Here is a 27,895-nt window from a genome sequence, read left to right as displayed (position 1 = left end):
CGGATTATCACTATTAGCTGATTTACTTATTGTCTGAAAACTACATCTAGTACAGCCTAACTAAAGCAAGACGTCCAAAAAACCGCATGTAATGTGTCATTCCTGTAAACCTTTATTTGAACCTGATACTTATAGTTTCTACGCCTCCTTATGAATATGTTAATGACATATTTCTATTCAATTTAAGTCGTGGTTACATTATCCGGAGTGCAAACCTTTAAATAAGCGTTGTATTTTAAAATGCATTAAATTCAGATAACGAAGAAAACGCCTGCTTTATTGCAGAAGACAAGAACAATGTTTAAAACTGTTGTTAAAATAACAGTCATCGTAGTTTCTCTATGTTATAAAGTTATTATACAGTTACAATGATTTATAATAGGTAAAGTTTGTGAAACTCAAAGATATGAGATTTTGTCTTAAAAAGTAAAACTTGTCATACATTTACTAACATCTTTTGTATGCAAGAATTGATGGCAAATATTGACATTAATCATGCCGTACACGTGAACCTATGGGGAAAGCAAACATGCTCATGGCAATTCATGCTTTCACCTTCTTGCGCTCGAAAACTGTAACCAAATATAAATAATCATACAAAGAATAAAAAAAAAGAAACATATTATACCCTCTCAACTTTCACAGCGTTAAGCTTGTTATGGAATCGAATATCTTTGCGTTTAATGTTATTATAATACTTTCAAGATACTTGACAGAATACATATCTTAGCTCAGTAGGTAAGAGCGTTGGTCTACGGATCGCGGGATCGTTAGTTCGATCCTCGGGCGGGGCGTATGTTCTCCGTGACTATTCATGTGGCGAATTTGGCAGTTACTTGCGGAGAACAGGTTTGTACTGGTACAGAATCCAGGAACGCTGGTTAGGTTAACTGCCCGCCGTTACATGACTGAAATACTGTTGAAAAACGGCGTTAAACCCAAAACAAACAAACAAAACAAACATATATATAAGCTACATATTATTGAAGAAACGCGCACATTGCTGAGTACGTAAAGCATATTTGTACTTGTAAAATTCTTTTTTATGTTTGAACGTGTGCACCTAAGTTTAAAGATACGTAAATGTATCTCAGCACTTTCATTTCATCCCGCTCTGATGTCGAGGCCTGGGCAAAGAACGAAAAACATCTCATGATACTTTTGGACGACCTGTATTATTTGATGAGTGACGTTTTGAATCTGTTTGTTCTTTTGTGTCGCCATCTGACATACACATTGGTGATCAGTTGTTACAACATATTCATGAAGCTTCATTATCTGCTCTATGGCATTCATGTAAATGTGCACAGTGTTCTTATACATTTAAATTTGACACACAAACACACGACGTGTGTTACCCTGGGGATCCAGTCTACAATTTCTAACTTTTATTTCTGATATAATCAGAAACTCGATGGATTTCAATGAACACTAATAAGCGCAGATTTAGTTGGATCTTTAATGCAAAGATATTAGGTATGATGTTTTGTGATAAAGCACGAATTATCAACGACTTTCCAGGCTAAATATCTGCGTGCGTGCTCTCGCGAGCGTGTGTGTGTTTATTTGTGTGTCTGTCTTTAGTGCTTCAACTTCACAGAACACAATAAGAAACAAACTCGCTTTACAGTTACACATGACATTTGATTTCATGTTAAAAAAGATGAAGCGGTTGTTCAAATATGCATCATCAAACGTTCGAAAAATCAATACTTTTTAATATTACACACACGAACTTATGCAGACCGATCCGTAAAGGGAAGTTGTCATAGACAATGGATTGAATTATATTTTCTACTACGGTAATGAATTATTCGGACCTATGTATAAGAGAAAAGCCAAAAACTGTCCATTATGTGAAAGAAAGGACAAATCGAGGCACAAAGCGACGAGATGGTCCATCTTTTCACATAATGGATAGTTTGAAGCTTTTCTCTGACTTAAAACATGGCCCTTACGAAAAAATCAAGTTTTTCGTGATATTATGAATTTCTGTGTTATTGTCCTCTTTAAGGCAAAGACAATTTATTGAAAGTGTATCTGCACTAAACTAAAGACAAGTCAGACGGAGCAAAAAACAAATTACACATACAAGTGTACTGTAATTAAAAGTTTTGTTAACATAGATGATGTTCAGTGCTCAGCTCTATGCACAATGTATATAAATTTATAAAAAATAAAATTCAATTCAATTTTATGTCTTCTTTTAATATGTTAGGAAGGAAAATCTTACTGCTTGGTTCGAACTATCTGTAACAGCTTTCTTTTGTCTGGTGAAGTGCTGCCTGTCCGTCCGTCAGAATTTGTTTTGGATTTCTGTCGGTCAGACCAGAGTTACGGTCATTGATTAAGTCAAAAATATGTATATGCGGTACGCAAGTTTCTGTCACATGTATAAGTATTTAACTTGGGGTGATAAAACAGGATTATGATATAGCATGTGAAGTTGTGCAACTGGTGCTCTGTCTGGGATTTCACTCAGCCAGACTAGATATGGTACTTGACTTAGAGATGAATAAACGTAAAAGTTTGTGTGGTATATATCTTAAAAATATTTATTCTTTAGTCATGAAACCAGGTTGTACAATGACAATGTATTTGGTGCATATGGAATTTTGACAGCAAATTCAAAACTACAATATTTGAAAAAAAATAAGCTTGTTATCCCGTAATTAAGATATTTTCTATCATTATCACAAGAACATTATCCGTATCACGTAACTCTGAGATATTCCCTCGTTATGACGACTTCGTTTCTCGTTTTTACGAGAAAATATTTCGCTATTACAATAAATAATATCGTTATTACAAGAAAGTAGTATCGTTATAATGACGTCATTACGGTCAAATTTTCTCGAAATACCGAAACGTAAAGTAAAACTTTAGGGAACTTTTTTCCCTCTCTCTCTCTCTCTCTCTCTCTCTCTCTCTCTCTTTGACTTTGTAGTAGAAAGTGAAATTACAAATTTTGGGGTAGGATCTCAATAAAGTCTGTTATGACAAAATCTTTAATCAATTTTACACGCAAACTGCAACTGTGGGAGATAGGTCTGCAGCATTTCAAAAATAAAGGAAAATTATTTTTGTTCCTTAAGTACTTATTTTCAACTGTTTTCGGGCATTTTCGAAAATGCCATACAAGTGCATTTCTGCCGCTTTTCTAGGGCGATTTAGGGATCGCAATATACAAAGAGTATTTTACTATTGTCTAACAGTTGAAGATTCAGATTGATTTTCTATAAGTAATTTTGGCCTAGTCTCTGACTTTAATGTTTTTTAAAATTTTGGGGTCGATTTTAACTAAAGTCATACATTCCCCTTCAGACTTTTCATTGCACCTACAATTTCTGTAAAACGTTACAGTTTATATTTCGATTGGTTTTTATTTCATTCTCCGCTCAGTTGTGAGTGCAGTGCAGTGTATGTCGAAAATGACGGCTTTTTATATTTTAAGGGGACGCAGACTTTGAAATTAGAAAAAGGATGGGTGGGGTATGATAAAATTTATCTGCAAAAAGTACAAAATTTCTGTACATGATATGGATACTGTTTCAACTGTTATTAGTACACTGCCAAACTGAATATAGAACGAAATAAGTGTAGGCTTTCATAGACCAATTCCGAATTCGAACATGTATTTTATGGCCGGGGTAGATGACTATAGCAGATATCCTTTCGTTGAAATTTTACACAATATTTCGACAGCAACTGTAATTCCACGACTGAGTTATATATTCTCTATGTTTCGATTTTCATCAGTTGTGAGATAATGGTCCACCGTTTCAAGGACAGGCTCTTGCAAACTTTGCAATAGAACACTAACAAAAAACAGTTCTTACTTCACACATCCAAGGACGAAACTTGAAGTTCTAAAGAACTCAATACGTTTCTACTGAACTACCGTGCAGTTACCAATAGCAGCACTGATCTCCCATCAAGTACCCTTATGTTCGGAAGGGGTATTCAAACGAAACTACCGGAATTCAGACCCGTGCGACCTGATAAATCCGTAAGGAAACGTGATGCAAATTTGCACAGAAAGAACAAACTTTACGCAGACAAGAAGAAGAAAGCACGACCTGTACATTTGAAAGTTGGTGATACAGTACTGTTGAAACAAAAGAAGGAAAATCATAGTGAAGAAAAAGGGACCAATAGTAACCGTAAAACACGGAGAAAAACTTGTTACATTTCAAACCGCTTAAGAAAATACAACCAATGACGTCGGAAGTTCCATCCAAACTACCGGGAACTGTTGCCAAACATCGACCAAAAGGACAATACAAAAGCCAGTTCGTAACCGCGATTAATAATGTTGTGAAGTATACATGACATTTAACCGTCAACTCCATTAGGTTATTGCGGTATATTAGTGGTTCATACAAATTATGTAATTAATTCTGTAAAATAGCTTTAATACAATTCAGATAAATGTGATTCTGGAAATTATAAAGCCATTAATGCTATTTAGATTGTAATTTGCTTGACTGAAACACATGCCCGTCGTTGTACACAATTGTTTGATAAACCTACCGTTACATGATTACTGGGTTATTATAACTTCAATTAACTTTGGTACATCTAGATACGGAAGAGCATTAGTGCCAGGTGTATGTTATCTATTAACTCGAGATTTCGAGTTACGAAGTCGAAATTTCGATTTGATATCCATATGGCAATGAAATATAGACATACCCTAAATGAACGTGTAGTTATGAGTTTGGCCAAGATCGGGTACCTGGACAGATCTAGATTTTGAGGAGAGGTCATAGAAGGTGACCAGGAAGTATTCAAACTTAGAATATTTCACTAGTTTGACCATATCTGGAAGGTTTTCGACCTAGTTCGAGCCCCTAACACCTGAACGTGCAATACTTGTAAATGAAGCTATATATCCTGGATACAGTTTGAAATCTGGAGTAGCTCTAGAGGCTAAGGTAGGTCATACATTGATGTATGGTAGTATATGTTCAAGTCACAATAGCAATCTTGAAGTGTCGTGTGGCGGCTGTAAAAAGTCTCAGCGTACTTGGATTCAGTGTTGGTATATTTTCTGGTCCTTTGGGATGGTGTCCATTCAACATATGTGTAATAGAGTTCCGTATAAGCCGGTGCTGGGGGGGGGGGGGGGGGGGCGTGAGAGGTGCTGCACATTCCATTACCTCTCGTGAATAGACTCAATCAAACCGAGTCTGCTATTACTCTTCCAAAGGATCTTTTTACAGATTTGATTAAACATCTACGAGGTATTGTTGGTGTCGGCGTAAACATCAGTTAATTTTTTTTTTTTTAGGTCCACCTTTTCTCAAAAACTATAAGAGCTACAGCTTTTAATCTTTGCACACTTGTTCAACATTATTAGGGAACTATGTCGATAAAGAACCATAACTCTAACCTCCATTTTGTAAGAATTATGGCCCTTTCTGTATTTTGAAAATCTTATCTGTTACTTTTTTCTTACATATTGTCCAGCACTTGCAGACGAGCGATGGCACCCGTAGACGATGCGCTTGTTTACTTCTTTTATTTCTGGCATTTTATTACAATTATAATTGCATGTTGTAAAATAGTAAACATGCAATTTAACAAGGCGTCTTCGCTGTTCTATCACAAAATGAATGAACATTCTTAAAATACTAGACAGATTTGCCTCCTTTCCCATATTAAACATACTGCATTTACACACCCGGAAAGGACGGAAATCTATTCTCGGCCGACATGTATTGCTTTTACTGCATGTACATCAGTTGTGTTATTCTGTGCATCAAAAGCGACACAGTTAAAAACAATATTAAACTAGTATAGTATTAAAGTTCATACAGCCTCTAAGTTTTAAACCCTTTATATTTTATAAACGATCAAAATGTATGTATTTGACCCACAATGTACACTGTAGAGTTACATCTATATGGAAAGGATTTAACTGGAGTTTTTCTGTTGTTTTAATAAAGAATTGTAGGTGTATACAGTTCTTCCGATGGATATACATGGGAATTTACCCTTTTTGTTATGTTTGACAGTGCTCTTAATTAATGGTAAATATATCTTATTTTTTAAATTGCTACAAGCACATCGATATTTTGCTTCTGACATTTCTATCTAACTAAAATACATGATAAGTTTGATTTTGATTTCTTTAAAACCTGTGAAACTTCTTAAAGAAATCAATTTTTATGTAAACTCAATCATATATATAAAGAACGTGCGTTTGGAAGAGTCAGAATTATTTTATTATTTACAAGTGGCCTTTAAAACACGAAAAAAGGATTGTTAAAAGTAGTTGTTCGTCCGTCCATGAATGCGTATGTGCGTGCGTGCGTGCAGCCGTCCGTCCGTCCGAAATAGAAAAATTGAATTATATATTAGCTGGACACACCAAACCTCACATAATTATCAATTAGCACATAACTATTGCTTACATATAATATTATCTCCTTTTGACACTGTAAAAGCAGAGTTTTCCCCTAGACTTGTTAGGAAAAGAATTTTGGATTGTATCTAAGTAACCTATTGAACCTTAATGAAACTTTACACAAATGCGTATTAGTACACACGCATCATTTATCAGGATCATTTCAGTAATTTCAAAGTTATTGCCCTTATAGGTTAGAGACCACCAATTGATTTCCCATATATTTACATTATAACATCATGTTGTGTACGGCCTTTAATAAATCGAAATATGTATATCTAATTACAAGTTTTTCAATAACTATCTTAGTTCTACCAAAATATTGGACGAAAAACATACGAATAGTGATACATTATTAATTTGATTATTTAAGTAATTTTCGTGTTTACATCGCTGACATGGCGGGAGAAATTCAGTTGTTAAAACTTTTTTTCAATACACATAAAATGTATAGCAAATTTTGTCAAAATGTATAATAAATAGAGGATATTACACGGATGTCTTTTCATATTGAATTTGTTAAACGAGTTTAATAAAATAATAAAATGCGAGGCTCTACCGAGCATTTTATCAATTTTATTCAACGAGTTTAATAAATTCAATGTAAAAGTCACAAATGTAATATTCTTTTTATTACATGTTAGCATTTTCTGTCGAAACATCAAAAATTCTACTTTCTTTTACTATAGTAACAAGTCCATTTGACCAAAGTCTCCCATACTATAATGACGTCGACGTCAAAAGCTTTATTACACTAGTGTATTATTATTTTTAATTAATGGCTTTATTACACTCCCGCGACGTCAAACATATGATAAAATACTGTAAATGCAGTAAAAATCTCAATTTTGAAAAAAAAAAAAACACTTCTTGGGTCTGTTTACATGACTGACCAATCAGAACGCACAGACGCTATCTTGTTCCCTGGTATACACTTCATTCCAAGTAATTTCACTATAATACTTTTTTGAATTGGTGGTCTCTGATCATCAAGTCCCACATAACAGTTTCTTGCATGCCAGACGGGGATTTCCGGTATTTTTACCGATGCTGGATAAATCTTCGTGCTGTAAATGACATATTGCGAACTACATATATCTAGATTTATGTAGTAATTTATTTAATTGATAGTATATTTCTCGATTCAAAAAACGTTATTCTATTAACGAATCATAACGTTATGCTGCAACAGATAAAAACGAAAATCGGAACTAAGCTTTTGTCTTTGAAATGTCATGCCGTGACGTCTTTCCTGTTTGCGGACGTTCGTTTCCCGCACTTTGCTTAAATACGCGGCTATAAGAAATAGTTCTAAAAAGTAATTCGTTCGATTGATTTTATTTTAACAAATATGGTATGCAAGAAAAAGATTCGATCACTCTCTGTAGGTGCAGATGGAAATCTCTGGTTCTCGGGAAACTGTTACGCGGCAGCTCGGCTGAGTCTCGTTACCACCTAAACAGTTACCCTTGAGCAGATATTCCCATCTGCATCTACAACTATTGAAAGAATCTTATTTAAATCCATTAATTGATCATCAATGTTGCATGTACATCTTTACTCACAATCTCTTCAGTTACTGCAGAGTTATTTCCTTTTTATTGTTTTAAAATTCATTGATTCCAACAAAACAAAGTAACTCATCGATGGATCTTTATAAAATTCAACACAGATACAGATCATAATTGGGCGGTGGTAATCTCAAACTTTCGCCAGGATCTCTTCAGTAACTGCAGAGTAATTGCCCTTTAATTGCTTTATCTTTCAAAATGTAGTCCCCTCATTCACAAAACAACCTATTCGACGGGGGATATAATTTCACTGAGATTACTTGTTTAAAGTGTTGGAAGTATTTTTACTAGCATCGATCAATGGGTATTCGTAATTTCATTTTCAGTTTGTGGAGCATTCTCAAAACCAGAATTTAACGTAGAAAAAACAAACATAACAGTGTTGGAAGGCGGAACAGCCATTCTACCATGTGCTATTGTAAACCTTGGTGATCATAAGGTAAACGTGACAAAAAATTCTAAAACTCCTGTCAAACTGATAAAACTCAGTCGTTGATTCAGATGTTCATAACATGTATTTGGCCATAACGGCGTCTGCATTTTTTAACAATGAACTGAATTAAACGTTCTTTAGCTTACCTCTTTAAATGATATTGACCAACGTGTGCAGTTATGAGAATATATCTTTATTTATTGAGAAGTATGGGAATATTTCAATATTCATATCTTACTGGAATATTTCATTACTAATGTAGGTGGTGTGGACTAACATGCATGCCATCTTGTTGACGTATCAAGACCGGCGTCTGATAGATGACACTCGCATTAGTGTAGAACGCCCATATAGTCAAGACTGGAATTTGCATATACGTGATGTACTATACACAGACCGTGGCAGATACAGCTGCAGTATCAACACAAACCCTGTTATGAATACAACTGTAAACTTAGATGTCAAAGGTAACACAAACATCGTTTGTTTCTTTCAAGAATTACTTAGAAATATTTGCATGTTGAAAGCTCTGACTTGGTTTATTTACAAACCACTATAGCAAGCTTTCGGGTATAGAATCATGCCCAGTCTCGTGCAGTCACAGAAGCTATTAATGGATTTGGTAGAGTGACTTCGGCCAAGAAAGTCCACTATTTCTAGAGGTAACCCATTTTTTTTCAAGGCATGTTATACAGAAAAATGTTCGTAAAAGTTTGTAGATTCTGAAAGTGCCGGCATGAAATGAGCATAAATGGTCGCGAGATGAGAAATTTAAGATGGTGTCCAAGATGGCCGCCATAAAATGAAAAAGGTGGGGTTTTTTTAAAAAAAAATAACGAGGTTTTTTTCATTCACTTTTGATGAAATAAACTCCTGGAATGTATTGTTTTGTACAATTACTGCAACACAACTTTCATGAAATACAAAACATCCAAATTGTTACATTTAAAGGAAAAACAATAGCCAAAGGGTCAAATTCATGCTAAAAATACAAATTTTACCCATTCATTTAGTCAAAGGGTCAAATTCATGCTAAAAATACGAATTCTATTCATTCATTGTCACTTATTTGTAGTTTTGAAAATCAGAACTTGTTAATCCTTTTGAAACTATTGAAATGTTTTTTCTTTGTATGTCTATATGTCTATAGTAATAAATTAAAGGTGGACGTAGTTATAAAATTTATACATTATATATAAACTTATATTCCATTTGAATATGTGCTATTTTGAAAATATCCGCTCCGTATCGCTAAAGATTACAATTGACGTGTACAAATAGTAACCTGATAAATGTATGCATCAGTACTTAATATTCTATGTGCGAAAACAAATAAAAAACTAATTTTTTTACTATAGACTTAAATTTATATCTCATATTTTTAAAAACTGTTGCAACATTTGTATTTATACATTTATATGAATTTAATTTTTAGAAGTGTGATTATATTACATTATATTACCTAAATATTTCAATTATAATAATTTTGAACTAAAATAGTATCATTTTTATGTCTAGAAAAGAAGAAATAAACGTTGAACTTTCTGATGTACCAATAAATAGAAGGGAATGTTGATGAAAGAAATCAAATTGATTTCGTCAGTTTACAACACTTCAAAGACAAATAAATCTGATTTTTTTTTTTCAGCACTATATTTTTGGTATATTCACTGCTTCGCGGACATAATTGAAAAAAAGACAAACACTATCTTGTTATATAAATAAATTATGTAGTTCTTTCTTGGCATTTATATCATAGTTCAATTGATGGGAGTAAATAATTTAATCAAAATCAATTCTTTATTTAAATTTTCAGTGTTGCGATTGTATCGTATCCTTCAACACTCTGGTAAAGGATGTTAAATGATAAAAGCAGTTAGTAACCTGCACATAAAATGATTGCTTGAAAACGATTGTTTTTAGTAATATATAAGCAAAGTTTAAAGTAAAGGATATCATTCACATGCTTCAATGAAGTATACTGGAGTTTGTCAAGTTATCTTTGTTGAAGTATCTTGCTGTAAGTTCTAGAACTGTTGGTTGTATTTCCGACAGCATCATACAGTTTGCACACTACAATGGATTGTATTGCTGCTTTGGATTCTCCAAATATACGTGCTGGCTGAAAATATATCGATTTTTACATCGTGAAGATAAACATTCATACAGTAATCACTTTGAAACGGAAGCATAGACGTCTGTTTTTTTATTCCCCTAAAGCTTATGCTCATGTGCTGCATCTGCTGTTTGATCTGGTTAAAATGTCCACTACCCTCTAATATCGGTCTAGTATGTTATCCGTCCATCATCTGATAAAGTATTTGCCCCTCAGTATTTCATTGCCTGTGATCACTGCATGGCCCGATGTCCAGTAAAATCAATATAAATACGTTATTGTTCCAGTTGTTGCCAAAGGTGTCAAATTTCTGTTCAGATGCGTTTATAGTATATATTTTTTATAGGCAAGCTTTACAATAATCTAGGACAAACTGGCCAGAGGTGTATGAAGTTATTTTTCACATGCTCTTCAAGTGTAGCCAGAATGGTGATTTTGATTGTTACCGTTTCACCGACAAGAAAATATGATAATTTGGAAATTGGTTGTTTCAGCTGAACTTTTTCTTCTTTCGTTGGAAGAAAGAAACTATGTGCTGTGTTTATCTCTGAACATCAGCTGAACCTTTTCTTCTTTTGTTGAATAAAAGTGTGTGCAATGTTTATCTCTGAACTTGTTTTTCTCCTTATCTCTTTCTTGTTTATCGAAAAGCAGGCTTGTTTGGTATGTTGATTTTTCCAGCGTGTTAATATGCAGTATTCGGTCTTGTTCGTATTCAGGTTCATTTTCCATTTTGTGTCCAACTATTGTTTCAATTCTAGATCTTTGTTGATAATTACTGCTTATTGTCTGAAATAGTTTCTATTTTCCGCATAAAAATCATTTGCACATTTGATACTCCTTAAATGTATCTTAGATTCAACCTAAAGAGCTAAGCGGGGAGTACTGAGCCTTGCGGTAAGCCTTTATCAGTGCTGAAGTTCTCAGTTTTTCATTTCCTAATTAGAGGGCCTCCTTGTCCGAGTAGTTAAGTTCGATGACTTCGAATCACTGCCCCCTCACCGATGTTGGTTCAAAAAAATAGAAAAAGTGGAAACTCCACAGGTCGCTCAACACAACAAAAACGAAAATGTTGCAGGCTCGGTTTGATTGAGCCTGTTCATGGACGGTAGTGGAAATGCATGCTACTGTCCACGCCCCACTTGGGGCGTTAAATTCTACATATGGAAAAGACGTTCAGCTGGCTTACGGAAGTTACGGTGGTTCTACTATGTTATCAGAACGTACATTTAAATAACGGGATATGCTACCTTTGGAATATTTTACATTATTATATCTCACATAAATGACCGATGCAAATTTTCTATTAGTTAAACTTAAATAATATATCATATTCCCCAGTTCAATTTCAGCGCATTTGATATGATCCGTAATTTCAAATCACATGTGCAACCGCTATTTTGTTTTTATGCGCATGAGATTTTTTTTCTCTTTTAGCTCACCTGTCACAAAGTGACAAGGTGAGCTTTTGTGATCACGCGGCGTCCGTCGTCCGTCGTCCGTGCGTCCGTCAGTCCGTCCGTCCGTCCGTCCGTAAACTTTTCCTTGTGACCACTCTAGAGGTCACATTTTTTGTGGATCTTTATGAAAGTTGGTCAGAATATTCATCTTGATGATATCTAGGTCAAGTTCGAAACTGGGTCACATGCCGTCAAAAACTAGGTCAGTAGGTCTAAAAATAGAAAAACCTTGTGACCTCTCTAGAGGCCACATATTCAAAAGATCTTCATGAAAATTAGTCAGAATGTTCATCTTGAGGATATCTAGGTCAAGTTCGAAACTGGGTCACGTGCCGTCAAAAACTAGGTCAGTAGGTCTAAAAATAGAAAAACCTTTGGACCTCTCTAGAGGCCATATATTACACAAGATCTTCATGAAAATTGGTCAGAACGTTTATCTTGATAAGATCTAAGTCAGGTTTGAAAGTGGGTCAGGTGCCTTCAAAAACTAGGTCAGTAGGTCAAATAATAGTAAAACTTTGTGACCTCTCTAAAGGCCATATTTTTCATGGGATCTGTATGAAAGTTGGTCTGAATATTCATCTTGATGATATCTAGGTCAAATTCGAAACTGGGTCATGTGCGGTCAAAAACTAGGTCAGTAGATCTAAAAATAGAAAAACCTTGTAACCTCTCTAGAGGCCATATATTTCATGAGATCTTTATGAAAATTGGTCAGAATGTGCAACTTGATGATATCTAGGTCAAATTCGAAAGTGGATCACGTGCCTTCAAAAACTAGGTCAGTAGGTCAAATAATAGAAAAACCTTGTGACCTCTCTAGAGGCCATATTTTTCAAGGGATCTGTATGAAAATTGGTCTGAATGTTCATCTTGATAATATCTAGGTCAGTTTTGAAAGTGGGTCAGGTGCCTTTAAAAACTAGGCCAGTAGGTCAAATAATAGAAAAACCATGTGACCTCTCTAAAGGCCATATTTTTCATGGGATCTGTATGAAAATTGGTCTGAATGTTCATCTTGATGATATCTAGGTCAAGTTTGAAACAGGGTCATGTGTGGTCAAAAAATAGGTCAGTAGGTCTAAAAATAGAAAAACTTTGTGACCTCTCTAGAGGCCATACTTTTGAATGTATCTCCATAAAAATTTGTCAGAATGTTCATCTTGATGATATCTAGGTAAAGTTTGAAAGTGGATTACGTGCCATCAAAAAATAGGTCAGTAGGTCAAATAGTGGAAAAACGTTGTGACCTCTCTAGAGGCCATATTTTTCATGGGATCTGTATGAATATTGGTCTGAATGTTTATCTTGATGATATATAGGTCAAGTTTGAAACTGGGTCAACTGCAGTCAAAAACTAGGTCAGTAGGTCTTAAAATAGAAAAACCTTGTGACCTCTCCAGAGGCCATACCCTTGAATGGATCTTCATGAAAATTGGTCAGAATGTTTACCTTGATGATATCCAGGTCAAGTGTGAAACTGGGTTACGTGCCTTAAAAAACTAGGTCAGTAGGTCAAATAATATATAAACCTTGTGACATCTCCAGGGTCCATACTTTTCACGGGATCTGTATAAAAATTGGTCTGAATGTTCATCTTGATGATATCTAGGTCAAGTTTGAAACTGGGTCAACTGCGGACAAAAACTAGGTCAGCAGGTCTAAAATTAGAAAAATCTTTTGACCTCTGTAGAGGCTATATTTTTCAATGGATCTTCATGAAAATTGATCTGAATGTTCACCTTGATGATATCTAGGTCAGTTTCGATACTGGGTCACGTGCGGTCAAAAACTAGGCCAGTAGATATAAAAATAGAAAACCCTTGTGACCTCTCTAGAGGCCATATTTTTCATGAGATCTTCATGAAAATTAGTGAGAATGTTCACCTTGATGATATCTAGGTAAAGTTCAAAACAGGGTCACGTACCTTCGAAAACTAGGTCAATAGTTCAAATAGTAGAAAAACCTTGTGACCTCTCTAGAAACCATATTTTTCAATGGATCTTCATGAAAATTGGTCAGATTTTTTATCTTGATAATATCTAGGTCAAGTTCAAAACTGGGTCACATGAGCTCAAAAACTAGGTCACTATGTCAAATAATAGAAAAAACGACGTCATACTCAAAACTGGGTTATGTGGGAACAGGTGAGCGATTCAGGACCATCATGGTCCTCTTGTTGTTTTTTTCATATCATCCGGTGAGAGATTGATACTTTCGCAAATATTAAATGACTTAGACGATAAAGTTTCTGACGAGGCGCTTAAAGAGTAAATTATCTTTTAGGTGTTCATGCCTGTGTGAACCCGGCCATTTTTTCTTTTTATGATTTGTTTTACATGCCAAAAATTTCGAAAACAATTTTTTATAAAAAATTGAATCAAAACTATAACCATCAGATTGGAAATGATCTAACTAAGAAAATGAGTGCTCACATTTATATGTTTCGTTTAGAAATAGGCTATCGCTGTTTATTTCGAATGTTGCTGCTGTCGATTTCAGCATTGGCGTCATATTATGGTTAGTAGCTACTTTTTAAATCATTATTTTGATTTTTCAGTTAATCTTTTGACCTTTAACGTTATACATTTTCGATATAATAACATAAATATTGCATTCCTGAGATGGTGATATGACAAATGTTCAACCCTCGGTAGATATTCATATATCTCGCGGTGAACATTTTTCATATGACCCTCTAAGGAGTGCAATTTTTATATATAAACACTGGTGAATATCATACAGACAACAAAATCAGTTGACCCAATATTGTCAATAGCTTTTATAAAATTATCGCTCAATGTTGTTGCAACAACTTATTCGTATTGAATAAAGTAGACATTTAGTGGAGGTCATTACTTGTTTACCAATTACACTTAAAATGTAGTTCCGAGTTATCAACTCATTTATTAAAGGTAAGAGGTGAATAAATTGAATTCACAGTTTACATGATAAAATTGATTTATCTCTAATAAGTTGATACTTGAATTTATTTAATAAATTCTGAAAGGAATGGTTATTTACATTATGTTATAACTTCGATTCGACTTTGCCTCCCACTTAACTTTTGTGTCATGTTAGTTTATACCCATGACATTTGGTCCTACCGTTAATTACTGCATTAAACTAGAAAGGTTGAATATAAAAGTATTCGTGTAATGTAGATTGCTGTAATAAATCATGAATAAATAATTTTCCTTTATTAAGTTTTTTCAGAAAGGATCTTCCTACATCATTGATAATTGGGATTTGCAGCATTTCGTAATTGTCGAGTTTTCATAGGCTTTATCAAATGTATATATTCTATATTTTCAGTATGCAAAATTTCCGAACTTAAAGACATTTTTTTTGCATACTACTTTTGAAATCTAGACACTGTCTTGAAATCATATGCTTAATATATACTTTTATTTTAGTTTTATGATTATTTGACCTTTTGACCTTTAATCTGCATAATAATTTTAGGCAATTTATGTTAAAAAGATTCTTATAAATCTGACATATCGTAGTAAAATATTAAACAGAGAAATAATTAAAATGTTGACATGATTGTGTGTTTAACATTGTAGGCATCATTACTTTTGTGGCGGCCATCTTGAACGCTATCTTGGATTTCTCAGATCGCCACCGTGTATGCCCATTTATGACGGCAGCCTGATAAACTTCAGACATTCAGACATTTACAATCATTTTGGTATATATTTTGCTTTGTTAAAAATTGAGTCCGGGTTCAACCTTTTAAATGGCCTAATTGTCACTCTACCAATTTGATTTATCATTAATTCGTTGACCCTTCAATAAATTGACTCGAACCATGTCAGCTTTGCACGTCTATATCAAATTTTAGATAAGTGGTGTTCTAAAAGTAAAGCAAAGCAGTTTAAGTGTGACTACATATTATGAAAAGCCTGAGCTTTAAGACAATTTTGAAACCCATTTCAAGTTCCTACACTATTTCCACACTTTTTTTTTCACTCCTGATAGTAAAAAATACACTCGCAAAATGTTAAGGTAGTTCTGCACGTTTGATAAACCGGCGTAACGTCATTTATCCGGAAAACGTAGAATAAAGCCTGGATTTGGTGAACGGTAATGAAAATCATTTTATAAATTAAATGTCAACCCTTGAGTAAATTTATTACGATAGCAATGTCACTATCATTCTAAAATTAAATATGATATTAAAAAAATATGACACGTCAAATAATTCAAAATAATGTCTTAAAATTATCTTGAATATGTGGTTCATTTTAAACATTGTCAAATATCTCAAAAATAAGCTTCGGACCTATACATTTTATTTCACCGCATTATAGACGATATGTTTATTTACGACTATGAGATGTTGCATTAAAACCTACTTTGTAGAAAAATTTCTATACGCGAAAATATTATGAAAGTTGTAGTTTTCCCATAGACTCCCATTATGGAAAATTGCGTGAGGTCCAAATTTTTCAAATCAGTCTAGCAAAAAATCAAGCACATGACCCTGTATTTTTTAAAAAATATGTAAATAATTTTTTTATAAGTATATTCTAAAGTTATGTAAAATCAAGGTTTAACCATATTCTACAGAAAAAAATCGATCCGAACGTGCAGAATTACCTTAAGCGTGTCTGAAATATCCGCCTAAAATAAAGAATAAGTAAATTCGACAGTTTACCTTAGAACAATATTGTGATAAATTTAGCTTTTCAACAAAATTGAACATATATATTTATTATTTATCATAGTGACAGGTACAATAATAAATCTTTTATAAAGACGTATGCTGTTCACCTTTCTTCTGACTATAGGTGGTATCGACCCCATATCTCCCTGAATGACGGGATTTGAAGTACATTTGTGGACACCGAAGAAATATTTAATGATTCTGTTGTGCAAAGTGTCCGGCTTGGAATAAAGTTTAAAACCCCATACAGAAGACGAGTAGTCCATAATAGGACTAATCTTCTTTCATATATTTTCGTGTAGGTAGTAAACATAAGGTCATTTTGACTGTATAAGTTTGATATTAAACTTGAAAAAGCTCTACTTGCAGGATCTGTTAAAACATTACCTGTTTAAGTATATTGTAAGAATTCATTAAGCACAACGCCTAGATATTTGAAGTTTTGATAAATTTCAACAACAGAACTACTCAGTTTAAAGAGAATTCCTATAGTTTTTTTTCCTTTCATAGATTTTTATTTCAATTTCATATATATGGTAGGAAAATTTGTGCTGAAAACAATGAGCAAATAAAAACAACAGGTCACCGGGCTTGTTTTTGTGAAAAATTGTTTTGAACATACCCACTGTTGCTGAAAATGCTAGAGATTTTTCAACATTTTCATAATTTTCTGCTTTTTTTATAAATACCAACCAAAATACGCATCAAGACAGCACAATAAGATTTATTCTTTTTACAGATTTTATTATATACTTATTTGATGTCATAGTCATATTTGTAATACTATATCATTACAATAATGGGTACAAATAAAGAAATCTTGTTTCATATTCTCTTTTGTGAACTTTTTTCAATGAAAAATACTTATAGTAAAGAATGTTGTTTTTTTTAAATTTGAAAAAAATTGTTTCATAATTTTTTTCCTGTTTTCCTTGTCTATAGATAATTGAATTGTGAACATAAAAATGGCCAAAAATGTATGGGTCACCAGGCTAAATTGTATGTTAAGACCGTTTGAATGCAACATCTGTCGGACGAAAAATGGCGCGAACCTGACCAAATTGATTATATATGCTTGAAGTTAAAAAAAAGTTTTAAAAAATCTTGATCCTTTCTATAATTGAATACTAAATGATCTGAAAAGAGATATTGTCTCATCAATACCGAGTTAATTGTCTTACATTATATGAACAATACGGTCTTTGTTCTAAAATGCGCTGTCAAAACACAGCCACAAATGGCAAGTTGCATGATACATGTCAATACAACATAAACCAGTATCAACATTTGTTTACTGATAAAACTTATTGAAAAATGTTATTTTATTCAAGATTCCTCATATTTAAGATTGTCTGTCACATGTTGAAACAAATGTTGACTTTACTTCAATTTTCCATAGATAGTGTCGGGCTGCGCAGAAAGATGCGCATAAAAACTATAGGAATTCCCTTGAAATGTGAAACCAGTTCTGTGTTTGCTTTTTATCCTAAAATGCACTTCTTTTGTTTTATTTATATTGACCTGCATTTTGTTTTTACTATAGCAGTGGTTTAAAGTATCTAAGATCAGCTGGAGATTTTGTTCACTTGGAGCTATCAACACTATGTCGTCAGCAAACAACAAAACGTTTAATTGCCTCTGCTAAATCGTTTATAGATATTTAAAATAGCATAGACGTGATTACGTCCCCTAACTTTACACCGGAAGTGATGTCAAAAAAGTTTGTATAACTTTCGTTAACGTCAACAGCAGCCTTGCATTCAATGTAATGTACTTTCAGTGACTCAAAGATGTGACCAGCAATGCTTGGCTAGTTTGATATTTAAGATGTCTCTCTTTTACCCTGTCAAAGGCTTTTGCCATATCTACAAAGCAAGTGAATGTGTCTTGATTTTCTGCTTTCCTATTTCTAATAATTGAGGTCAAGGCAAATATATGGTCTTCCCATGACCTGTCTTTTCTGAAGCCGTTTTGTTCGTCCTCTGTAATGCCATTTTGTTCTAAGTAAGTAACGAGTCGCTTATTTAATACATTCGTAAACAATTTACAAGATGTAGCTATTAGACTGATTCCTCTGTAGTTTACTTGTACACAAGGGTCATTTTTTGTATTTTTTTTTTTTTGGTATAGGTTTAATTATTGACTTTGACCAAAGTGACGGGGTGATATGCATTTCATTTTACTGTCCATTTCACTGTAGTCTGTATTACAAATCTCAGCATATTTAGTTTTCAGGGATTGTGCTCCTTTAGTGCTTTAAATATAGACGGTCAGTAAGCGCGTTAGAGGTATTTGTAGTTATGTCATCTTTACTTGATTCATTATGCATAATCAAAACATTCTGAATTGAACTTGTTAAGACGGAATGGTCTGGCATTGCCCTTTGAGGCTGAATGTTATATAAACAACATAAATCTGAGATAGAAAACACGGAAAAGTCATCAACAAAATGGATTTTTTCTTGGGGAACAAACATAAACAACAATGGATTTCTCCTTATGAGAAACACAGGTAAAATTGTCAGCATGTCTTGAGAATCTACCATTAAGCATACAATAATTTACACTTTTTAAGAAAATCAATGAACATAAAACTCCGCTGATTTTTTATGTCATCAATAGCATGTCGGTCCGGAATTTCTGAATGTCCACGGTTTTTCATCAGTTTTCGCTTGATCTATCACATCTTTCAAAGAAATTTTCGTTTTAAGATCTATATCTGTCATATCATCCACCAGAAAATATCTGCTGTCATTTAGTTTAATGCGTGATTTCTTAACAAGAAACATATCTTTGACCATTACACCCATAGTGCCTCCCAAAATCATAGAAGAGTTGTCGTCGAGTGGATACCAAACTGTTGAAGAGGGGAGGAACTTAGATTTAGTGTGCAATATGACTGGCGTGCCTGAACCAGTAGTAAAGTGGTACTTCGTGTCTACATGGTCTAGGGAACTGGTAGAAGGTAATTAAAATAATAATGCTGTTTTACAGACTTTAAATCCCAATTCGTGTTGAAAATGTTTAATCGAACGTAAGAGAGAAGTGTACGTTCTTGCCTTTTAGATATGATAGACCTGACAGTTCGTCATCCTAGTATTGTAATTCAACACATACTGATTGATGGTTGGCTAACAAAGCGAATCTTCTTTAAAAGTTATCTCAACTAGAAAAATAAGTAGTACGAGTGTCTTTTAACGTAATTAAATTGTATTGCAATTTTTCAGTAATTTGCTGTGTTTATGTGCGGTTGGCGTTGAGATTACGTTTTTGTACAATGTAATGTTACTCTGAGGTAGATTATCAGAACAATGATATGTGCAATGCTGTGTTACTCTGAGGTTGCTTGTGAGTTCAGAAAAATGTGGAATGCTTTGTTGTTCTGCGGGAGGTTATGACATTATTAATATGCGCAATGTTGTGTTGCTCTTATGAGATCATTAGAATGTGTGATTCTGTTTTGATCTGCGGTAGGTTATGAGGTTACTGAAGTTAATATGTTAAATGCTATGTGTCTCGGTAATAGGTTATGTGAACACCAATATGTACACTACGGTGTTGTTCTGCGGAATGTAATGAGGTTACTAAAGTTAATATGTTAAATGCTGTATGACTCGGTAGTAGGTTATGACTGATATATACAATGCTCTGTGTTTTTTTTTTCGGCAGTAGGCTATGTTATTACTAAAACGCACAAGGCTGTGTTGTTCTGTGGTAGGTTGTGAGAATACTGATATGTACAATATTGTGTTACTCTGTGGTAGGTTCTGTGATCACTTATACGACAATGATGTGTTACTATGTGGAAGATTATTAGATCACTAATATCTACAATGCTCGGTTGAATTTGGTTTTGGTACATGCTCTGTTCTTTAGTATCATGGGGTGCAATATCTATGTAATAGAATTCCGCTTGTGTCGGTTTCCCTTGCCCTTCATGAACAGACTCATTTAAGCCGAATCTGATATTGTTTTGATTGGCTGCAGATTGTGCTTCCGAATGATCTTCTTATAGATGTTATTCGGTTTCTATCATATATTACTTAAGTAGAATATGAAAATATTTCAGTTGTACAATCTTCGGGAGATGTTTTTACAATTCAAAACGTGTCTAGATATGATGACGGCACATATAAATGCGTTGGATCAAACGGACTGGAAGTAGCTGTCAGCATGGAAATTAATGTGAATGTTCAATGTAAGTTGATATCGTTGTAAGAAAAACAATGAATCATATTTACTTTAAAATAACCATGCAATGCTATTTTATTCAGTATAGATCTATAAAAGAGAAATAACGAGATAACTAATTTAGTTTTTCAAATTTGCTTTTTGTTTTGTTTTCGGGATATAAACATGTGCTTTCTGTGTTTGTTCCTAACAAAATTACATGTCATTTAACCCATTCCTGTCTAAAATGTTTAGTAACATTTTGAATGTGAATCAATTCAAATCAATCTGGTTTTTTTTCTATCATCAAAGTTGCTCCAAAAGTTAAATTATCTACAAAGTATCCTGGAAGGGACACCACTCTTGAATGTTTAATTACCGCAAATCCATTGCATGATATTACTTGGATGAAGAATGGCAGCAGCATTTCATTATATGATAGTTCAAAATACCAGGTACTATTTCATCCTTTCAATCGTTTCTATCAAATACATTGGCTATTCAAATTCGTTTCATGCGAGGAAGCCATAAAGCTTGCTTGCAGAAGATCTGTGGTTCCACCCAGGTCGTCGCCCATTCCTGAAACAATGCCAAGAAGGTCACCCAGGGTCTTCCTCCACCACCAAAAGCTTGAAAATGTGCCACATGACCTAACCTGTGTCAGCGTGAACCAAAACCAAACAAAGAAATGGCTTGTGAAAATTTGTGTTTACCGCTTTCTGGTCACGGAGAGGAACTTGCTATGTAACTGTACCTGTAAAGATTTATAATAGAACTAATTGAGAAACAAAAAAAAAGATATTTTGAAAGAACGCATGTTGTACTTTGGAAGTTCGAATTTGTGTTATATATTTAGCCAATCTGTCGAACATATTTCATGTATTCAATTTTAAATGCTCAATATGTAAATATATCCTTATATTTGAGTTCATGTGTATATGTTTGCGTATAGATTTGTTACATTGACTTCGCAATCAACTTAATTCCCTTTAAATATTTAGTTGGAAGAGTACCGTGAAGATAAAATACACTCAAAAACAGCCTACCTGCGTATCATGGATTTGCAGCATGACGATTATGGCGAATATATCTGTTTCTCAAAGAATTACCTAGGACAGGATCAGGCTTCTGTTATTTTGAAAGGTAATATGAGATAAATCTTCGAAAATTATTTTTTATTATGCCTGTGTACTTGTAAGCACTGGCTGGATTTTTTTTTGGCAATACTTGTTAAAAGGTTTAAAGATTTTTCTTGAACGAAACTATGTGCCCATGTGCAGTTGGGAACCTTTATTTCAGATGACAAACACTTAATAAAGCAAATAAGACATTTGAAAGATGACATAAAAATACCAGAATATACAAACTAAATTACTGTACAACTTATGAGAATCAATTTGAATTTATACACTTTATTTTGTCTTGGACCATGGTTCTTCGATAACACATATAGTTGTTTAATTTCATGGTCATGAGTCTGATTTCCCTACGTATATTAAATATTAACAGAAGCTTATATGGCTGAAACAACAACCACGCCAACAATGGAAACAACTGGGGAACAAGTCACTGTAACATCAAGTACACCCAGAGATGTAAGTGATAATTTTTATCAAAGATCATTTTACACTTTAAATACCTTTCTATGTTCAGGTATAAATCTTCTCTGTGTTCAGGTAAAAGTTTCTTGCGAAAAAAAAACAAATATACAATAAACTTAAGTGCAACTTATTCGGTCCCTTTCAAATTTCAAAATTGTCCCAGAGGAACGATATGAAGCAAGTACTATATAGTGTGTGTTTCTGTATAGCTTCTGTACATATTTTTATATATTTGTTGAAAAGGCATTTCTATATTCTGCATATTTCAGAGAGAAAACGCCACAGAGAGGAATAATAAGACAGCTACACCTCCAAGGTTTATTTCTTTGTTTCTTACATGGTGCATATATTTTTTGTATGATGTTAGGAGGTCTGCATCCCGCACATTGCCTATTATCGTGCTCTGACCATATTTTGTCATTTGTTATTTGCCTACCACCAATGTAAATGAACCAAACAAAAAAGGTCATGCACAATTACCTAAAAATTGCGACACTGACATTCAAGCTTACGCGTGACATATTGTATTGTTAGTAGTATATGAAATGTTCAAAATGATTTAGATATCTGTCAGTACGTCATAAAATGCTAGAAGAAACATTTAATCATTTAATGGGAACTGACACGTTCATGGTTTGAAGGAATGATACTCTGGACTAGTAGATGGCTAATGGACAACTATCATACTAAATACTATAAGGTCATTCTTGACAGAATTGTACGTAGAACACCATGCGGCAACTGCATCCTATGAATTACATAACAAAATACATTCGTACTTAAATCGATATGTATACTGAAATACTGGAGTATGAAAAAAACAAACTCGAGTGCTTTTAAAATTTTTTTGTAACACATTTTATAATCCATACCTTTTATAATATCACTCCTAAATATCAACTTTAACTTTAGCCTGCTGACGGCAAGTGATTTTATCTTTTTTTTTTATTATTATTATATACCACATTTATATAGCACTCTTTTCATATAAAAATACGTTCAAAAGTGCTTTACATAAAAACATTTATATAATGTTCAATAAAAAATGGAAATTGAACTATTATAGAAGAAATTAAAATTACATTACGGTAATAAGATACCAAGCATTTTAAATTGGAAGGTAGGCAGATCAAAACATGAAACAAAAATACAATATCATAAAACATTAACTGACCTATCAAAGACACAGGTCAGAGCAGAATAGAACAGAAGATATCTTACATTTTGAACAGACAGAATTAAACAGTATGATGTCTGCGAAATGCATCACAGCATGCAAACCGACCCGGATGATTGGGTCAATCCCTACCTAAACGGTCCGGAGAACATCCATGATACATCCCACAGAAAAAAAAACACCGCCAACATTATTCTGTCACACTGGAGTTCTTAATTAAAGTAATTAATTGGCCGGCAAAGTACCTACATATAAATCAGGTAATCAGTGAGATGTTAGTTGCCAAAGAATTGTATGAAATAATGCGTCTTTAGCGATTTTTTGAAACTTTGCACGGTCTTGCACTCTCTTATGCCAGATGGGAGGGCATTCCATAACCTCGCAGCAGCTGTCTGAAAGCTCCTGTCACCAAATCGTATTGTTCGACATTTGGGCACCACTAGTTTTAATGCATTATTCTGCGATCTCAGATTTCTGGATGGTGTATATATTTCTAGCATGTTCGCTACATAAGCTGGTGATTGATCTTTGAGTGCCTTATATGTATGTGTTATAATTTTGTATTCTACCCTACATTGCACAGGAAGCCAATGGAGTTCACGCAGAACAGGCGTTATATGGTCGTATCTGGATGTTCTGGTTACGATTCTAGCTGCCGTGTTTTGGACATATTGCATTTTGTTCATTGACCGTTTTGGAATTCCATATAGAAGAGAGTTGCAATAATCCAAACGTGATGTAACAAGAGAGTTGATTAGAGATTTGGTTGCGTTTGCGGTTATATATTGTCTGATGTGACTAATTTGCCGCAACTGTGCATAGGAATTCCTACACACACTATTCACATGTTGCTCCATCCTCATGTTCGAATCCAGGAAAGCACCGAGGTTCCTGACACTGCCTGATTGTTTGATTTCAGAGCCGTCCACTTTCACAGATATGTTTGAAACAGATTGTGTCTTGTGTTCAGATGAAAATATGATTAATTCTGTTTTTTCAGCATTGAGTTTCAACATGTTAGTATTCATCCAACTTACTATATCCTTTAAACAACTTTCAACGCGATGAATGGTCTCCTCAATAGACATTTTATTTATTGGTTTGAAGGATTGATATAACTGCGAATCGTCCGCATAGAAATGATTGTTCAGTCCGTGCTTTCTGCAGATAGCTCCGACTGGTTTTGTGTACATTGTGTAGTTCTTTGGCCCCAGGACAGACCCTTGGGGTACACTGTACTTCATTAGCACTGGTTGTGATAGCTCGCCATCTATGCATACGGTCTGGTAGCGGTCACTAAGGTATGACATCATCCATGCGAGTGGCTTGCCTGTAACACCAAAGTGACGTTCAAGGCGATGAATCAACGTCCCGTGGTCAATAGTGTCAAATGCTGCAGAGAGATCAAGCATCACAAGAACAGTCACATTGTTCTTATCCAACGATTGAAGAATGTCATTTTGAACTTTTAATAGGGCGGTTTCGGTTGAGTGGAATTTTTTATAAGCAGATTGATTAACTTCATGAAGTTCGTTGTTTCTCAGATGATTTTCAATTCGAACATCTACCACTTTTTCTAAGATTTTAGACAGAAACGGCAAGTTTGACACAGGTCTATAGTTTTTTAGGACATTAGAATGTAGGCTTGGCTTTTTTAGAAGAGGTCTTATTCGTGAATGTCTTTGCGGCCAGTGCTGACCAAGATCAGCCTGAACATCCGTGCAGACTGATCATGGTCTACACTGTTCGCTGTACAGTCAGTAATATTTTCATTCAACACCCCTTAAAATACATGGCACTGCCCAAATGGGAAGATGGACCAGTACATTTTAGAAAATTAGCAGGGTAAAGGTTTAAAACAGTGAATAATACATCAAACTGAATTTTCAGTGAAGCGATGATAGAGGCGGCTCAACTGGAGTACTACCGAGAACAGATCTTGACAAACAGGAAATGGCGACAATTGATGGATACCGAGAAAACATTCTATGAAGCCATTATTAAATTTCTTCAGCAAAAAGAGAAAGAAAACCTTCAATGAAAACTACATTTTTATTAGCTGGATGACAATAAGTAGATCAGCTATTTTATCGTAACATTATTGCTTCTCGTAAAAGGTTTTTTGAAAAAGAGCTTGATGCTGACAATGTCAAACACTTTTTCCGAATGTCATATATCTACATTTTACGTACATTTGAAACCACCTTTTGTTTCATATTGGAACATGTATGGAAGTCTCCATCATGTAACGTCTCTATTCCATGGACACTTGAAGCTCTATATTAATAAATGTATATGCATTATCGTATAAGTTATGAGTAGTTCATATTCAAATTTACCTTGTATATAAATCGCTATAAAATCAACTATCAACTATATAGTTACCACATTACTACATATACTGCTCGGTAGCTGTCTGATTGATTTTCACAAGAAACACTCTAACACATCTCTCAAGGCTTATCATGATTTTATTTCATGAACTTGAATTGTGAACCAGAGCCCAGTGGGGTTCTGGGACGACCTGTATATGAAAAGAATTGGAACCACTGTCTTAACTTTGCATGATCGTAAGAGGCAACTAGTAGGGTTTGAACTGTTGGTTCTGCTTCATCCGTTTGATTCTAGCACATATAAAATTATGATTCCATACCTCATGTTTTTATTCCAATGTAAATGAGATGTTAAACTAAAATTTTAGTCCCGCAGTATAGCCTGGGAATCCAGTGTGACAATTTCTAACAATTGACAGCCTGGGGAAACCTGTTTTCCGACCGCAGCGCCACCTATATTACACCCGAAATAAGCGGGTGTTTGATAAAGGACGATAACTTCTGGAAGCAATAATCCATGGCTAAAAATAGAAACGGAATTCTCACGGAAAACACAGATCGGAATCGTGTACTTCCGAAGGTTTCCGAACAATTCCGGGCCATAGACAAATACCGGTTTACACCTCCCATAGCTTTTCCAGCAAGTTGTAACAACTTTCAGATATGTCAGTATAAACTTAAATTTGCGTCATAGCTATCAAGATGTTATATTAATGCAGACCTAGTGATCTACGAAAATTGACGAATTTTCGGCAGCATTGCCTCGTTTTCGTTTCAAACAAAGCGCAAATATGATCACATGTTAATTAGGCTAATTATAGAAAATCGATAATTAGTAGTGACATGGAAACTCCTTCAGATTTCCCCAGGCGTTGATAATATCAGAAACTCGATGAATGCCAATTAACACTAATTAGCGCAAATTAAGTGATCTGTAATGCATAGGTACATGTATTAGGTATGATTTCTTCTGACAAAGCACAAATATTATCAACTGCTTCCCAGGCTACCCGTAGTAGTGTGTTTGTGAGAGTTTTGCATTCTCGGTGATAAGGATAGGAGCAGGAGCGGAGCGGATCGGATCAGATCGGATCAGGTTGCGTAATTAATTAATTGATTGATCAGTTAATTAGGAGAGATTGCATCATCGGGGTGTTAATTACACAATTGGGAGATTTTATCTCATTTCCTGAGGGGAGAGAACATGTATTGAGAGGGATCAAGTGTTTTTGACCACTGCTTATATTTATCAATCAAGATAGTAGAGGCGTAATAGAGTACTTCCTTTTTGAAGAGTATTCAATTCCTACCATAAACCCACTTTTACTGCAATTCTCAGGAGGGGCGTGGGTTCAAGCCCTACTGCGACCAATTTTTTTCCTTATTTTCCATTTTTCTAGTTTTTACTTCTTTCAAGAATTATAATTGATTTATTGTACAAAAATTGGAAAAAAAATAATTTGATAAGCGATTTCTTGCTGTTCAAAGTGAATTTACTACTTAAACAGAATGGGTAGAGTTGCACATCTTTAAAAATATTGAGTTACATGCGGTAAAAGTTCTCTGTTTTGCTTTCACTCTTTAGATTACATATCATAGAAGAAATTTAGGTAGGTTTTACGTCTGCCCCAAGGTTATTTTTGAATGAAGTAGGCAAAATTCAAAACAGAAACATAGGATTCGACCTTATTTTTTCAATGTTGAAGTTAGAATTCTGTATCATTAAATCCGTTTACTTGAGGAACCCTAGATAAAATGATATTCACATTTTTATTTTGTGTTTTATAATTGTTTACCAATAGTTTGATTATTCTTTTATCAAAATTAATGGTAAAATGAGTTCTCTGCAAACGTTTTGTATAGTGTCTCTATTTGAGCTAGAGGAGATACCATAAGTTATACAAAATTTAGAAAAAAAACGGCACGATAAAAGTTGTTAAAAATTGCAAA

The 27,895-nt window shown here is 34.1% G+C and overlaps 1 protein-coding gene across 1 annotated transcript; it reads left to right on the top strand.

Annotated features, from left to right (window-relative positions):
• The first annotated feature begins 5,838 nt into the window (after positions 1 to 5,838).
• Positions 5,839 to 25,927, top strand: LOC123564183 (limbic system-associated membrane protein-like). The gene is made up of 10 exons (XM_053536831.1): positions 5,839 to 6,035; positions 8,310 to 8,422; positions 8,679 to 8,883; positions 19,477 to 19,629; positions 20,734 to 20,862; positions 21,147 to 21,289; positions 21,836 to 21,977; positions 22,344 to 22,429; positions 22,705 to 22,751; positions 25,503 to 25,927. The coding sequence occupies exons 1-10, from the start codon at positions 5,978 to 5,980 to the stop codon at positions 25,651 to 25,653; spliced, it is 1,227 nt and encodes a 408-aa protein (XP_053392806.1). The 5' UTR covers positions 5,839 to 5,977; the 3' UTR covers positions 25,654 to 25,927.
• The last annotated feature ends 1,968 nt before the right edge of the window (positions 25,928 to 27,895 follow it).

This window comes from Mercenaria mercenaria, chromosome 2, assembly GCF_021730395.1.
Source record: "Mercenaria mercenaria strain notata chromosome 2, MADL_Memer_1, whole genome shotgun sequence".
Taxonomy (NCBI): domain Eukaryota; kingdom Metazoa; phylum Mollusca; class Bivalvia; order Venerida; family Veneridae; genus Mercenaria; species Mercenaria mercenaria.
This window is presented reverse-complemented; position numbering and strand designations above follow the sequence as displayed.